Genomic DNA, 14495 nt, shown 5'->3' with positions numbered 1-14495 from the left:
TACAATACTTTCCTATGAGGTTTCGGGTGATGCTGGATATCCTTATGCATAGTGTAAGCAAAAGTCGCCTAACTACCCTGAAGTCCTTTTAGTGGCTGTCTGGTAGCCACTAGAGGTGGAGGGAACTCTGGATGGTCATTATTGCAGTTTCTCAATAACTGCAATCATTACTATTGCAGGGTTAAGGGACCTGAGAATATGCACCCAGACCCCTTCAATGAGCTGAAGTGGTCTGGGTGCCTAGTGTCCCTTTAAATAGTGTTCGGCAAATTTATGTTCAGAGTATTAACACTAGACTTAACAAGAGATAGAATAAATAGTTACCAGCATTGAGTAACGATGGAATGGCTGCACAACGTATCAGATCCTCGAGGGAGAGACACTGGCGAGCGACCAGGATTGCAACAAACGTAGCAAGGGAATCATGGAAAGAGAGATCACTAACCTGATGGAGTAAAAAGTGATTATTGGCTTGAGATGAACAATATTAAAAGTATAATAAAAAGATGGTAGACATTATAAAAGGAAAATAAGTGGCCACCGCTATATACTTACATCCACGTTGCACAGAAGGTCATTAAACCCACAAGTGCCATTGTTGGAAGAGCAACAAAGTGCTTTTAAGACTCCCAGCCATTCAGAGCTCAGATCTTTGCAGGATCCAGTTAATTCAGCACACAAAATGGCAATGTCGTTTACCCTGTAGAGAAGAAAGAGGTCAGATCTGCAACAAAAGTCTCAGAGATACACGTCTGCAAATTCCAAAGCTATCGGCAAGATGGTGCCCTCAATCTGTTTTGTGATGATTCTACACGTGGTTGGTCCCTTACCTATCTGTGTCATGATCTCCTGCACACACATGGACAAGTGCATTGCACACAAAGCTGTAACGGTTTGTAGGAGAGTCTTTCAACAGCTTTCCCAGCATTGCACAGTTTAAACTCTGTGGAGACGGATTAATGATTGTGTCCAACATGAACTCCTGTTCCCAAAGCATATTGGAATCCGATGGCTCAACAATACAATATATTGTGTTTTTCACCTTGGAGCAGAAGTCACTGTGAGGAAAAAAGGGATATATATATAATATAGAAGATACACTCTAGTTTGGCCTGGACGTTCATGAGAATAGTTATTGCCATACCCTATGGAACCCCAGAATTATCTACCATGCAATGTTACAAGATACCGAGTGATAGACATTGAACAGAACATTCTTGGCATTAAGTGAAAAAGCACATGTTTTTAGCATTCTAAAATAAGATTTACAGTTTCCCATCATGGTCACCATGAAGGTCATCTTTTCAGTGTTCTACCATGTGCCTAAATGGACCCTCCAAAAGATTAACTACATTGTATCTGGGGCACTTGATGAGGAAACAAAGAGGATCCAAGGAGTAAAACTAATTTTTTATTTATTTTTTTAATAATGCATAATTCAGCTAAAACTTCAATAGTAAGTCAACATTCTTACAAGTCACAAGGAGTGCAGTGATTGACCTGACTAACTTCCCAGCCACAATACTACTCCATCGCACCACCTACTCTCAAGCACAAGATAATACATCTCTCCAAAACACCAGTACCCTAAAATCCTTATCAATCATCGTTTCAGGAAAGGGTGGGTGGGGTACAATAGACTGTAGGCTCAAATATCCCCATACTTAAAGATTTCCCCCAAATCACCTGAATGTAAGGGGGCTTGTAGGAAAAAAAAAATTTTTTACATTTAATTAGCTCCTATTTTTGCCTAGAAAAATCCTAGGTGATGCTACACGCTGTGCCCGAAATTTTGTAAATTTATGGTTCTCAAAAATTTCCATTCATCTATCAGACATTATGGCTCCAAGTTTTTCAAAGCATGTGATACCCACTATCTTTCTTTGTAGACTATTACATTTGTTTTGTTAGGGTGATTTACCAACTTCCAAGGTATGAATCATTTCCGGTGTGCAGACATATCTGTAGGTAGACAGTCGATGTATTTATTACATTGGCTAAATCATAGAATATTGTTTAACTACAGTTACACCATGCAGCTCGTAATCATCAAAAGATGCTCTAACCTGGCAATGTGGTGTGCCAAACCTTCCAAAAAAAAAAAGGTAACTGGTTGGAAGATAACAGTTTATCATGGCAATTCCAGTGGGTAACTGGTCTGGTCAGTTAGAGGGTTGTGCAGATCGTAAAACCATTGTTAGTTCTTGACTGCTTAAGGACTGATAACAGTCTGTGTCGTGATAATCTGTTCTTTAAGGGTCTTACTTGGACAATTGACTACTGCAGGGCAGAAAGCAGCTACCAACGATAAATCAGCAAGACACCCCATGGGTTATTTAGGGACAAACCTGTGATTACAAAACATTGTGACATTTGGTCCTTAAATGGTTAATATTAGCTCCAGCAGCAACAATGACTCGGTACAGAGTCTGTGATTCTAAAGATCCCTTAGTCGCCTGCCATATCTTATTATATATTCTGTCACTGAACCATTCTATTATAGTTTTGTGACTTCATTCAAACTAAAGTGAAATTGTGTATGACAAGTTCACCTTGAGGTAGTTAGAGATACAAACACAAATGCATTGTGATGGGAAAATTGCTACCACCGTTCCTTACTTGGTGCCCTCATTCAGATGTAGTAGCTCTGTAGTCCACGGCCTGAATCTTTAAATGGCACAAGCAACCCATAATGAATTTCTAGTATAAGGATAAAACCACGCCATTTAATACCTGGGGAAATGCACCTGCAGCCAATCGAGCCACCTTTTGATTCACCCTTAAAGGAACACTTTAGGGTCAGGAATAGACACGTGTAGTCCTGATCCGATAGGGTTAAAAACACTATTTAGGTAGCCGGAACACGTTGACCCTCTAAAACTTAACTTTTTTTCCAGTGCCAGGGGATCCTGACCCTGATACACCTCTTGGCTGATTGAAATAGATGATCTCAACCAATCCAATGCTTTACCATGGGAAAGCATTGGATTGGCTGAGATAGTCAATTCTGATGATTTCAGCCAAGCAGGCAGGGTGGAAGGCGGAGACAAAGAACAGTGAAAAGGCAGTGTTTACATGAAAATTACTATAGACACCAGAACAACTACATTAAAGTGTCGTTGTTCTGGTGACTTAGTGTCTCTTTAATTACGTGCTCAAAAAGGTCAAATATAAAAAATATTTCATAATTTTACAGTGCTATTTACTAGCACACTCTATGTTATTTAAAGTGACACCAATACATTTTAGGCATGACAGGTTCAATTTAAGATTCTACCAATCTCTACCTTTAAAGCCGACTGTTGTGGTTATGGTATTTGGAGTGCCCAATTAAACAAAAATTAGAACGAACCTGGGAAAACCTTTCCACAACAAAAAAGGATTTCTGGAATACTTTTGCAGGGTTAAAAGTTTAGTGTAAGCTGTAAAATATAACTCTCACTAACCTGAATAGTTCCCCGTACTTGCTCTTAAGATGGCTGCAAGACATGTACAAGTCATAGAGGTACGCAAGAATGCAACGCTCAGCAGATGAGCCATCTAGCCGATTCATCCCGTGTTTTACAACTCCACACAGCCTGTAAGGGAACAAAGAGTACGCCATATACCTATAAACTTTCAGACATATTTTAACAGTCAATTTCCCCACCCACGTTCATGCTGCTCTAGTCTACTATCCAGCCCCCTCTCTTGCACCTATCTCAATAAGCACTCACACGCCTTCCTTTCCCCACTCATTCTTCCCTTGCACTGCTCTCACCCCTCGAAGACCTGTGCTGTCTGCTCCTGACTCAGGATCAGGCAGGTGTTGTAATGTCTTAGAACAGCGACGATGCACAAACACAAACTCATGGTGTAACTGCCGACCAGGCTGGATGACTTCAGTAGGAGCTCTGCTTCTACCACACTCAGTTCATTGAGCAACTTGGGGAGGAAAAGACAGAGGTTAGAAAGAAGCAATGTAATTCACTACAATGTATGAATGGCAGAAAAGCACACCTGAGAATAGACATGGAAAGCAAAGGAAAAGGGTACGTATCAGAGAAGAGACAGAAAAGGAGGGGAGTAAAACACACCTGGATGGCAAAGTCAATTAATCCATTAATATTCAGAGAATATTCCATCAAGTCGAAGATGAATTGAACATGTTGTACCAATGGTAGATGATAGGATAGGCCCAGTGCAAAACTGGTAATCTGCTCTAGAACATTTCGAGAGACCTGGGAATTGGGAGATAACTTTTAAAACTGGGCACAGTAAACCAACATGCTCAGTACCATGGCGCAGGCACCCAGACAGGCTCCATAACATTGGGGCAGGCACCCAGGCAGGCTCCATACCATGGCGCAGGCACCCAGGCAGGCTCCATACCATGGCGCAGGCACCCAGGCAGGCTCCATACCATGGCGCAGGCACCCAGGCAGGCTCCGAACCATGGCGCAGGCACCCAGGCAGGCTTCGTACCATGGCGCAGGCACCCAGGCAGGCTTCGTACCATGGCGCAGGCACCCAGGCAGGCTTCGTACCATGGCGCAGGCACCCAGGCAGGCTTTATACCATGGCGCAGGCACCCAGACAGGCTCCATACCATGGCGCAGGCACCCAGACAGGCTCCATACCATAATGCAGGAACTAAGACATACTCGGAACCTCAGTCAGAAATAAAGACAGGTGTAGTACCTAGGGTCCAGGCACACAAACATGCTCAATAGTCTCACAGGCATTGCACAGAACCTCAATCAGCCGTAAAGATATACTTAGTCAGGTGCAACACATGCTCATTTTGTACCAAGTCAGATTCATAATAATTCTTGCATAGTACAAACTTAATAATTAGACATGCCCATTCAATACCTAGGGTCAGGCTCACAGACAGCTAATGCATGCCATCTCGTACACAGATAACCTAGTAACTGTTAACAAGATCTAAAGATTAACCTTCTACTGCATTTACACCAGCACATGTATGCATGCCTGTGCATCCTCCTTACCTGGGCAGTTACCTGGTGTTGGTCAAAATGTGAGAGCTGCTGGAATCGACAGAATATTTCCTCTGCTGTAGGAAAGGCCTCAGGCTTAACCCTGCGTCTCCGCTGTCCCTCATTTGACCCTGAGAGAAATGGCAGTTTACAATTAAAAGCACAATAGATTTTCACCTTAAGGCCAATCTCCTTACTCTCAGTTTCCCTTACCTGTTTCAGCAGTGCTCTTACGGTTCAGCACCTTCAGGATATCCCGTGTGATCCTCTTTATTATATGACGAGCATCATCTCGCTGTCGCCCTACTCCAAAGAGGACAACTAGCCTTTGGTTACACTCATGGCTGCAAGACTCCTCCTAAACAAATACAAAAGAGAAATGGAAGTTTAGTAGGTCTGTGTCCCAATGGTAATTTGTTACAAGCGGTGACACTTGAAAACTGACCTGAGGTATGGGGAAGTGTGTGGCATACTGGATGTGTCTTGGTTGCTCATACAAGGAAGAAAGAAGACCGTCTCCACTCACACCCTTTGTTACACGACGTCCATCACAATCTGCGTCATCTAGACCTGGACTTCGTGCTTCACGTGTCGCAGGTGAAAACATCTGTAATACAAAAAAGAATGTTACAAGAGTGGCACATTTAAGCAGTCTACATTTTTTGAGAGTGTTATTATAAAGTGCACAGGTCATGAAAATGTAATTGCACGCTGTAAACTGAAAATTAACCTATCTTCTGGACATTGTGCTAGAGAAATGCACATTTTCAAACTTTTTGCCATTTTCTTTTTTTTTACTTTCTTGATTTTCATTTCTTTGTTGCCAGCACAGTACTAAAGACTACATACTGGCGCCCATTGGTGAATGTACGCAAAGCTCCCAGATAATGTGGTGACAACACACAATTCTAGTGTCCTGTAGAACTTGTCATTTAAGATTTTGACACTGTACATGCAGCTCTCATTTGTGTAACTGTGTGTGTCAGTGTCCTCCGGGCGTAAGAGTGTGTCTGTCAGTTTCCGCTGTGTGGTTTATCCACTGTATGTGTAGATGTGGGACTTCTAACTGTTTGACATGCTTGTGCACCAGGAAGACGTGCAAGTGGCACACACTACACAAGTACACACAAAAGTTAATTGACCAACCGAGATGATGAGATAAATAGTTGACCTCTATTCTCTACACACTGCTCCACAAAAAATGATCAGTAACTGCAGCAGTCAAGTAATTGGGAAAACAACAAATAGACAACGGGTGATATATTTTGACATTTTAACAATTACCGGAAACTCGTTTTTTTCCATGTCATCAAACAGAGCTCCTGAACTGTGGTCAATATCCATGGTTTCTGAAAGTGCAGTGTCCTGGGGAGGAGGTAGAATCAATATAAAGTATATGATATTGTATGCATGTAGTATATCTACATATAGCCAGACGCACAGAATTAAAACATTGCAACTTATAAGTCATATGGCAAAGCTTGCAGTAAAAAGGCACAGTTAGCACCTTAACTACTACATTCTGTTGCTGTCAAGCAGTTTGAAAAAAAAACTGTCCCAACCCCCTTGCTTAGCATATTGCTATTGTGGAAGTGTAAAGTTCCACATTAGCAATTTTAAACAAGTTTGGATAGCATGCTTTGGTGGAGGTGGTTTTGCCCATATGGCCCATTCGTGTACAGTGGAGGATTTGGGGAAGTTTTATAAACTGACATAAATGCAATATTTCAGAAATTTCTTTAAAATCATGTTTGATTGTGAAGCATAAGTGCTTCCATTCAACTTCTCAAAAAGATTGTCAATTCCTAATGTTGACTCTTCTACTTTCTGCTCACCTCTAGTTTAATGCTACTGTTAGCTTCACCTTCCTTGCGGTCATTGTCATCCGATGGGTCTTCATAAGGAGAGCGGGGTCGCGGTACTTGTCCGTCCAGCCCTAGGTCACCTCTTGATATGAGGGTGCACATGTACATGTTGTGTGAGAAAACATCATGTCTGATCAACTCACAAAAGAGCAGCACCAGGTTATAGAATTCCACGCGCTCCGATTCGTTAGCTGGATCAGCTGAATGTGGAGACCAAGTTTCAAGGAGAAAATGAAAGAGAAGACATCTTTAGAATGTAATAAACGGCAAGTTAAGGTCCGGTTTAAACACTGGTTTCAGGCAGGGTAGGATGAAAATAAATTGCACCAGTTGAATTGCAGACAATGCTTTTCTGACCTGCATGGAAATTAACTGGGGACCACGGACCATGCAACAGCTTGAGATTTCATACAGATCACCCACAGCTTCTCATAGCTCATCACACTTACCTAAAACTGGAGCTTGTGTGTCAAGAAACTGGAGTAAAACTTCCTGGAACACAGGAGGCGAACTCAGAGCAGACAAGGAGCCAGAAGAGACAGATCCCTTTTCATCCACTGCCTCAGAGTCTCCACAGCGCTGTGAAGATTGTAGAAAGAAAAATACTTATTAAGAGATGTTAAGATGAAGTTGAGATCGTAAGCAACTCAAATAATTAAGATGCAGTAATTTGAGTGTCTGATAACATAATAGCACTTACTTCGGCTTCAATCTCCAACTGTCTCTTTTCAAGCAACTTGGCTACAACCAGTGCGCGATGGTGTCCGTAACGCTTACAGCTGACAGCCCATTCACAGAGAAGGGCAACTACAGCATCATCATCCGGAGAGATCTAGTGCCAGAAAAATAAGTAACAATACGGTAAGGAGACCTGAAGCTTTTCTGGAACCAAAAGAGCAACAAGAGAAGACAGCAATCCAAGACAGGGAGACAACACAGAAAGCGGATTTTCACGCTAATCTGACAAAAACTCTGAACAGTTATATGTTGACTTGCATTCATCACCTCGTGTCCATCTTTGCCGAGGCCAAGTCCAAAAATCCGGTTATAAAGTGAGTCCAGGTTGTTGCTGAAGTCAGATTTTTCAAAACTGTGGCTGTCCAGTACTTCCAGTGTATGGAGAACACGTCCAATTGGAAAACCTGGAAGAGAACACATCTTACAATGACCATTGCTCATTAAGTGAAAGTGGAGCAGTAACCTAGAAAATCCCACATAATTACCTGCGGTTGCTTCCTGACATTTATCAAATGACCACCTGACCTCCACTGCCCGTCCACGTTCCTTTATCTGTTGCTCCATCTCCCGCAGCTTCCTGCGCACCTGTGAAGTAAATGACCTGTAAGATTGGTTGGATCTGGAACGACCCCAAGACACTAATGGTCAAAGTTATATATATATATTAAAAAAAAAGCCATATATATGTAATTTGTGGTTTTATCGAACAATCATATTATGTTTGATCCAATAAGAGATCGGACTGCTATTCTGGGGTCGAGAAGGATTTTTCCGTCTTTTGGATCAACAGCAAAAACAGATGTGAGGAGGGCTGAACTTGACGGACTGATGTAACTATATCTTCTGATATTTTACTTTTAATCTCACCACACACAAATACCAAGAAATAAAATGAAGCCATCCTAGCGATGTACAATAGCTGTGTGTTGTTAGTAACATATTGCTAATAGTGTAAAGACAGTTATGTACAAAGCATTCCTTATTACAAATACACAGTGCAGCAACTGTTTCTATAAAAATTTATTGCATGGAAGTACAAGGACAAACTTTCTAACAAAAGAACTGTTATATTATTATTGGTGTGTAATAGATAAGGAGGGTAGCCTGTCACGTATGAACAGCCACAACATATTAGCCACTGACAGGTGAAGTTAATAACATGGATTACATCATTACAATGGCATCTGTCAATGGGTGGAATATATGAGGCAGCAAGTCAGTTCTTGATTTTTGTATATCCAATTCAAAATGACTTATCTTATCTCACTTTCACCCATTTCTGAGGAGGAGTTACTAACCTGCTGTGTGAAGGCAGAATTACCCCCAGGCATTGGTAAGCTGGACGGGGCGATAGGAAGATGATCCAAGGGCGATCCAGTCTTTATACGGTTATCAGTTAAAGAGTAATGCCAAACAAGGGCACTGGGACAGCAAAGGACAATGCTCTGCAAAGAGAGAACAATTTGAAACACCTGCATTTTTAAACTTCTTCAAGCTTGGTGTTGGATAAAGACAGTATGATCCTAAAGGAAAGCCAAATTCACAATACATAAGTGAGAAACACATACACCAAAACGTTTTGATTCCATGTGCAAAAAGCAGACACCGATGTGAACAAGAAAATTACTACCAAAAAGTGAAACGGTACCTGTAACATACAGCTTAGCCCAAATACCAGGGGCCGATGCTGGGGGCAGTGAAGAAGATCACTAAAAGGAGACGAAGGGGCAGACCCAGAAGGAGGAGGGGGTGCAGGAGCTGGGGGAAGAGCATTGCCCGTCTGTGCTGTCAGGAGGTGTCCAGTATGGCTCCCACTGCCCTCCAACTGCTGTGCTAGACGCCTTGTGCAAAAATAGGCCAAACGCCTGGAGAGGTATGCAGACTGAACCAGAGAACCCGAATACTGGGGACAGACAAGTAAAGATTAATAAGGTAAGTGATTTGTACAAAACCCACAATCAGTGTACTAGTACTCGTAACTCACACGCAGTAAAAGGGGGAGCAGCAGTTTCAGAAGTTCATCTTCCCCAGCACGGATCTTCTCAAAACACTCCAGGACCCAGGTAAGAAACTCATGGCGATCCAACATCCCATCCTATATATTGATTAAAATAATCAGTTAGACTTCTTAACCTCCCTTTCTAAATTCACAGAACTCTCTATGAATTAAACCCTGAAAGGGTTACTCCAACCACCAAGACCACTTCAGTTATTTCAAATAGTCATGGAGGTAGGAATTTGGAGGTGCAGTGTTTCCGCTTCAAACACTGCACAAACTGAGATATTTTTAATTGTGAGCTGGGGGCTAGTTGCACCCAGTAAAGGCTTATCCATAGGGGCAGTGGCCCACTAGTTTTTCTTGCAGAATGAAATGTTTTAATTGAAAATAAACTATATTTTTAAACTAACATCTTTAAAACATTTGTGTGATAAAAATGTGTTCTCTCACTTTAAATATTGGTACTGTAGTTCCCTCTGTTATTTCCATCTGCTGTTGTTAGGGTAAAGTACTCTATTTCACCAACCGTCACTGGCTGTCTGGCAGCCCCCTATTGTTCCCTAATGGAGCTCATTAGGGCGCCAAATTGGTGGGACAAGAAAACAGGCTTAGTAAACATGCCAGACTACCAGCCTGACTACACTGCACTGTATTGACACTGCATTGTGCTCAGGAATACTGTCAGCAGGCACTGCTTTAACACTGGATGTCTGTCGCCGTGCTCACAGTGTTCCAGGTTCCCTCCTCAGCTGTATTTTGATTATTAAACCTAGTGGCAGGCATCGTAACACCAGGTGCCTGCTGCCGTGCTCACAGTGTTCCCGGTTCCCTCCTCAGCTGTATTTTGATTATTAAACCTAGTGGCAGGCATCGTAACACCAGGTGCCTGCTGCCGTGCTCACAGTGTTCCCGGTTCCCTCCTCAGCTGTATTTTGATTATTAAACCTAGTGGCAGGCATCGTAACACCAGGTGCCTGCTGCCGTGTTCACATTGTTCCCGGTTCCCTCCTTAACTGTATTTTGATTACTAAAACTAGCGGCAGGCATCGTAACACCAGGTGTGCCTGCTGCCGTGCTCGTAACACCAGGTGCCTGCTGCCGTGCAGGCAACGCTTTACCACCGCATAAACACCCCCAAAAAGGCACATCAGTGACTCCAACAGTGGGTGCCTGTCACTAAAACAACTTGGACCCTGGGCAAACTGCTTTTTTATTTTATATAAATTTTAAAGTTATTTTAATTTTACTTCAGTTATACATTCTTTTCATGAGGATAATCTCCTCATGAGAATATATCATAACTAAAAAATGTAATGCAAATACATCTGCTTCAATGTATGTTTTTTTTCCTATTAAATCAATTTTTAAATTTACTGTTAAATATTTGTTAACGTAATATCCTTTAGCGGCATCTTGTGGCTTAACTCTGTATTGCAGTTGTAATTTTCGTTTGGCCTAAAAGAGCCGATTTATTTTACTCATTAATAAGAATATATCTATAAAGGTTTATATATGGTATCGTCCACGTATTTGGAGGTAGGTAGACTTATTCCTATTCTTGATTAACAATATTTAGGAACAGTTTCGAATACATGTGTATTCGACTGTGTCAAGTCTGGCTCCCCACCAACTTGAAAAGTCACTAATCACTACTGTTCCCCCTCCAACACACGTGACTTTTTATGTGCACCTTTTATTCCCATGCATTGATTTTAATGCCTGTGTCTGTCTGTGCACGCTGCGAACAGAAAGCATATTGCAATGTCCTGGATCTGCCCTGTTATCCCATTGTACAGCGCTACAGAATCTGATGGCGCTATATAAATAATAAAATAAAAATTAAACAACTGTATTCTGTTAGCTCTATTTTCAATTTGTAGTGTATCGTCAATTCTTTGACAGCCATAATCTCATTTTAATACAAACAGGGCTGGAAGAAGGATTCCCAGAATTCCCACGAGGTGGGGAATGTTAAGCACTACACACAGTGACCAGAAACGCAATCACTCACCTGAAACATAAACATGGCAAGTTTCTCGTTATATTCCCACTGCTTTAGTGCCAGTTCTACCTCTTGTGGCATTGGCCCAGGAGTAGAGACACAGCCTCCAGAAATCTGACGGTAATACTCAGCAATCTTCTGTAATTGTTCCCACAGGTACCGGGTGATAATCTGGGTCCATTCTGCAGAGAGCAAATAAATGAATGACTTAATCCACTGAAATCCTAGTTGTAGCACTCACAGTGCAACCTGGGCCCTTAGAAATGGAGTAATCAATACCTATGAAAGGATCCATGACATGTCTTTTCTTTACTTTGGTTTCTGTAATGGCTGCATAATAGGCACAGGTCATCTTAATGAGCCAGGCTGCTCTCATCACAGGCACAGAGTAACGTGCTAGGAAACCAAACACTTCCTCCTTCTTGCCGAATATGGGCACCTGATCACCGCAGAAAAACAGGTTATTCAAGCACATATTTACATTCCTTTAAAAACACAGTTCACATACAGTAACCATACAAAGAGTGGGTGAAATGGGCATAGACACATCCCCAAACAGCACTACAGAAACATACGATAGCACAACACCAAATAAATTGTTGTATTCTAGTGCATTGAAATATCACCATGAAGCATTCACACAATAACAGCACCTACAACAACATGTACACCATACAAGAAAAAGCCATGAATTGCAGACACACATTACCATATAACACACAGTAGGGACATTTAAATAATATCTACAAATCCTAAATACAGCATCACTGCTGTATCACGAAAGTCATCTGGTGCATACACAAACATCCCTTTATACAATCACAGACAGACCGTGCAGGATAAAGTACTGTGAACACTTACCTTCTTGGCGAGGTGAGTCAGAGGCTTGGTTCCTGCCAGGTCAGTAAACCAGTTATTGATGGAGCTCTGCGAGCGAGCCGTCACGAGCCAAAAGTTATCCTTCTGGTTAACCTGTGGTTTCCTGCGACCAGTATCTGGCAGAGTGTTGCATCGCAACTTTTCTGCCATGATATTGCTGAAGTTCGAACTGATCTGTGGGGTGGGGAGAAATGAACCAAGTGAGTAGCAGGGAAAAGAAAAGGGTAGGTTGCAAATCTTGGGGACCAGGGAACAAAACGCACGTGGGATGAGGAAAGGTGTGTACATGGTGGCAATTGGAAGGCAGAGCGGTCATTTGCAGGGTTATGGGAAAAGGTGATTTACCTTGGCAGGGTTAAAGTTAACATTTTTGGCGCTGGCATGTTCATCTCCTGATACGGCTGGTTGATTGTTGAATCCTTGTTTCACATTCAATGCTGTTAGTTCATCCTAAATAAACAGAGGGAAAAAAATGAATATCTCCTGGATTCAACCCACATCCTTGCACGAGAGAGACGCTATACATCTTATTTCTATATATCGTGGTTATACAGAAAAGGAGTTCAGAAAGCACAGAGATGGGTCAAGATGTAGCTGAATTTTTTATCTTGAGCTATTTCATTATACAAAGATCAAAGTTACCTCTGCCTAGCCCAGAAAAATTAGAAATCAGTCACATCAACTCAATTCTAAATGAACTGGCTTGAAAGCTTTCTAAGCTTGTTACAGACAGAATTAGCACACGGAATGGGCCTCATTCATATAATATTATTCTAATAATGTTTAAAGCAACAAAGATGACTCATACAGAGTGACATCTTAATGTGGTGGTTTTGGATGCCGCCTCTTCTCGAACCATGTAAAACATTGCAGTGTCTATATATTTTTTATCATGATTAGAGTGTTCGTTTAATAAATTTAACAAGAACTATGTCTGGCAGGGTATGAGAGATGAAGGCTTTATATCCATCTGCCTCACACTGTGCACAGCTAGCTTGTAGTACTGAGAGATACTTTGGCTACAGTTGCCCCAAATTCTCTCTCAGAAGTTTAGCACAGAAGACTAACAACCAACAACCTGCTCTACTTAAAATGGCTTCATTAAAGAACATGTGCCTCACAGTTGTAATATCTCATGTACTGCAAGCAATGAACGTTATTTCTCAGTGGCTACCATACCCTTCCTCAACTTAAGAGTAATAACCAGCCAGTATATCATTCATTGCTGCAAACTATTTGGAAACCGTGATAATGTAAATCACTGTCAAGTGAATCCCGCGGCCAGTACTGCATTCATTACTGAATAGCAATAAAGTGCCATTCAGTTTGGATTTTATTATCCTGACCGTGGTCTCCTGCTGACCTTGGGACCCCGCACACCACCTATATCCTTGGTGGGGGTGGAACCACCTGTGCACGTCAATTTGAACATTATATTTCTCTGGACGCAGTTAGTGGTACCTAATCTCTTTATAGAAGATCTATTCACTATAGCTGCCTGCAATACTCCTGAAGACACCCAGTCTGTACTATTACTGAAGATATACACAGCAGAGCAGGAATTGTTCTGCTCAACACTATGATACCTGAGCTCAAGAAGTTCTGGCAAATGGGAGTGTGTACATATACGGATATAGCCATACAGTCCATATTGGACTACTTCCCATATTATACCGATGACGGTCACACATGAGGCAACATGTGGACATTTTTTCTTCTAAAACCACACATACTGTAAATGGAACAGACCCTCAATGCCTACGATCCATCTCTTAACTACCCTAGAGCAAGGATTGAATCACTCAGCATTACCATACCGGAGCTAATGGAAAAGTAAATGGAATTCCACAAGAAATTATACCAAATCAGAAGCAAAGAGTTGCACAGAGCCTAATTTTGCTATTTATTGTCGCAAGTGCAGAGATTTCAAAGAAGGTCTTCGATTTCCAGCTGCTCAATGTATTCCAACAAGATAGGTCTTAATCCCAAATATAGGTTGCTCATGTGTCCTTAATCCTATACAAGCTACAATG

At 41.7% G+C, this 14495-nt stretch overlaps 1 protein-coding gene across 4 annotated transcripts in view; it reads right to left on the bottom strand.

Annotated features, from left to right (window-relative positions):
• The window catches only part of MED12 (mediator complex subunit 12), a 38671-nt gene that overhangs the window by 12296 nt on the left and 11880 nt on the right, over nucleotides 1–14495 (bottom strand). For all 4 annotated transcript variants that reach the window (XM_063432763.1, XM_063432764.1, XM_063432765.1 and 1 more), the window contains exons 2-23: nucleotides 12808–12912; nucleotides 12445–12636; nucleotides 11863–12022; nucleotides 11593–11765; nucleotides 9567–9677; nucleotides 9231–9485; nucleotides 8881–9027; nucleotides 8068–8167; nucleotides 7850–7986; nucleotides 7545–7676; nucleotides 7294–7423; nucleotides 6815–7044; nucleotides 6264–6344; nucleotides 5425–5586; nucleotides 5193–5337; nucleotides 4992–5110; nucleotides 4077–4220; nucleotides 3761–3924; nucleotides 3447–3578; nucleotides 831–1058; nucleotides 556–700; nucleotides 325–445 (exon numbers count right to left, since the gene is read on the bottom strand). In XM_063432763.1, coding sequence (XP_063288833.1) covers nucleotides 325–445; nucleotides 556–700; nucleotides 831–1058; nucleotides 3447–3578; nucleotides 3761–3924; nucleotides 4077–4220; nucleotides 4992–5110; nucleotides 5193–5337; nucleotides 5425–5586; nucleotides 6264–6344; nucleotides 6815–7044; nucleotides 7294–7423; nucleotides 7545–7676; nucleotides 7850–7986; nucleotides 8068–8167; nucleotides 8881–9027; nucleotides 9231–9485; nucleotides 9567–9677; nucleotides 11593–11765; nucleotides 11863–12022; nucleotides 12445–12636; nucleotides 12808–12912 — 3313 coding nt within the window. The remainder of the gene's footprint in view (nucleotides 1–324; nucleotides 446–555; nucleotides 701–830; nucleotides 1059–3446; nucleotides 3579–3760; nucleotides 3925–4076; nucleotides 4221–4991; nucleotides 5111–5192; nucleotides 5338–5424; nucleotides 5587–6263; nucleotides 6345–6814; nucleotides 7045–7293; nucleotides 7424–7544; nucleotides 7677–7849; nucleotides 7987–8067; nucleotides 8168–8880; nucleotides 9028–9230; nucleotides 9486–9566; nucleotides 9678–11592; nucleotides 11766–11862; nucleotides 12023–12444; nucleotides 12637–12807; nucleotides 12913–14495) is intronic.

The sequence above is a fragment of the Pelobates fuscus genome, chromosome 9 (assembly GCF_036172605.1).
Source record: "Pelobates fuscus isolate aPelFus1 chromosome 9, aPelFus1.pri, whole genome shotgun sequence".
NCBI lineage: Eukaryota > Metazoa > Chordata > Amphibia > Anura > Pelobatidae > Pelobates > Pelobates fuscus.
The sequence above is the reverse complement of the archived record's forward strand: the minus strand, read 5'-3'. Positions and strand labels throughout refer to the sequence as shown.